The 2288-nt window shown below is 38.4% G+C and overlaps 1 protein-coding gene across 1 annotated transcript in view; it reads left to right on the forward strand.

Annotated features, from left to right (window-relative positions):
- LOC119591924 (ubiquitin carboxyl-terminal hydrolase 32-like) overlaps window positions 1–2288 on the forward strand; it is a gene marked incomplete in the record, with an annotated part of 40183 nt that overhangs the window by 32077 nt on the left and 5818 nt on the right. Inside the window, 4 exon segments of the mRNA XM_037940678.1 lie at window positions 192–300; window positions 615–789; window positions 1478–1570; window positions 1727–1893. Coding sequence (XP_037796606.1) covers window positions 192–300; window positions 615–789; window positions 1478–1570; window positions 1727–1893 — 544 coding nt within the window.

The following is a 2288-nucleotide window of genomic DNA, read 5'->3' on the forward strand; positions in this document are numbered from 1 at the left end:
ATTTGTCAATCTATTTGTTTAAAAATTTCTCCCATTCTTCCCTTCGTACTCCTCTCCATCTTCCTCCCCTTTCTACTCATCCTTTAAAAATTCATATTTGTGTGTTTGATGATATATCTTCACAAAGTCTTCATCCTTGGGCTTGTCATGTCACTGAGTAAGCGATGCATTTCCATTTTCTTTCCTTCTCCAGATAATTGAACACCTCAAGGGCAACACAGATGAAGAACTTACTCTGAAGAGTGGAAAGCCTTCTCTCAATGGTTCTATAAATGGCAGCATACCCAGCAATCTGGCCAGGTTGGTTTGGAGTCTGAGTCTGTTTTGGTTGTGCAATCTGTGGTCAGTGTAGAAAGTTGATTTATTCCCTTGTGAACTTATGATTTACCTGTACATCAAGTTTTGATCTCATGGAAGGTGTCAAAGGCATAATATTTTTTATTTACATTTTTATATGTATGTAGGGAGAGGCAATGATTAGTGGTGGGAATAAAGAAAGTGTTTTTTTGAAGTAGTGCTTTTGTAAATTCATAACTATTATTCACACATAAAACTTGTAGTTGATTTTTTTTGTTATTGTATGATTGCTCATGATGTTTTTCTCTCATTACCAGCCCCTGTCCAAGTACCCCCTATGATGGGTCCCTGAAAAGTGGGGAAGGGAACAACAAGCGGCGAATAAGAAACGGGTCTGTCCTCTACGGGGAAACCCTCCAGGACTTCCATCAGCACCGCCTGGAGGAAGGGCATGACCCATTGGACCTGAAGTATGACCTCTATGCTATTGCGGTAAGTCCGTAAACTTATTTTATGGTTTGTCTAAATAGGAACTGTTGATTCGCCATTCTTGATTGCAGACTAGACTGTTATGATTGACAATATAATTTTTGTATTCTAGAGAATTCAGAGTCTTAGACCAAAAAAGTCTATTAATCCTTGCCACAGTTCCACACATGTACAGTCTAGAGCAAAAGTCATATACCATGACAGAGGATTCAGAACCCTTCACTTCAAACCAATAAGGTTCACATTATACAAGAGTTCTGATTGTGCTTGTAATCTGTCTCAAAGCTTACTTCAACACCTACAATGAATATGACATTGACCCTGTTGAACCTCAGGCAAACTCAAAGCAAAAGTTCTCCCTCTGTTGAACCTCAGCGCAAACTCAAATAAAAGTTCTCCTTCTATTTAACCTCGGCGCAAACTCAAATAAAAGTTCTCCCTCTATTGAACCTCAGGCCAAACGTAAACTAAAAGTTCTCCCTCTATTTGTACTTATATCTTTTAATATTTCAGTATTTCAACTACCCTGTATCTCTACTTTTGTTTACACCTCTGCCTGTGCTCCTCCCTGTCCCTCTGCTTCACATTAGCTCTTGTCCTTCAGGCATGTGTTCAACGTATGTAGGGTGTGTATTCCCACTTTTCTGTGTCAGGTGTAAAGTCTCTGACAAATCTCTTTTCATACTTGCAGTGCCACACGGGTATAATGGAAGGTGGCCACTATGTATGCTATGCCAAGAATCCCCAGGGGAAGTGGATATGCTTCAATGACAGTAGTTGCAAGGTAATGTGTTTGGATGTCATCTTGCCTCTGTCTTTAGATATTTTGAGATACAAGAACTGAATGAGAGTGTCATTGCAAGGATTTGATTTATTTTCCCAATCAAAGATGGTTACAGATAGTTTGGTTTATCTAAATACATTTTGTTTTTTCTTGCAGGAGGTAACAGAGTCGCAAATTGATCTCAATTCTGCGTACATGTTGTTCTACCAGAGAGCAGGGCTCAGCGTAGATAAATATTTACCCAACATTAAGGGTAAAGAACCTTATCCCAAAGAAATGGATGAAGAGAGTGAGGCAGAGTATAAAAAGCAGTGCGTAATGATGTAGGTTGATACTTGGGCTCAGAGCACTACTGTTTATAGTACCCTTGGCTCTACTGTTATCCGTGTGCAGTATGTATATATAAGGGAAAAGAATTTGTCCTTTATGTCATAGTTTGTTCATAGTGAACATTGGAAACTATCATTTTATATTTTTTTGTACTTTGTCTATACTTTGTACTCTATTAACTGTTTGAAAATTGGGAATATGATTAATTTAAGCTTTTGTAACTTTTTCTACATTTACACAAGCTGTGGAAGAATGCCTTTTAGAAGAACAAACAGATGATGCAAAAACAAATGCACACATCCATTAAAAAAAAACATGCTCATGTTATGCAGACAACAGGGACACCCTCAGCCATACCTCTACATACACTCACCCCTACTCCCAAATC

Source organism: Penaeus monodon, chromosome 29, assembly GCF_015228065.2.
Source record: "Penaeus monodon isolate SGIC_2016 chromosome 29, NSTDA_Pmon_1, whole genome shotgun sequence".
Taxonomy (NCBI): Eukaryota; Metazoa; Arthropoda; class Malacostraca; order Decapoda; family Penaeidae; genus Penaeus; species Penaeus monodon.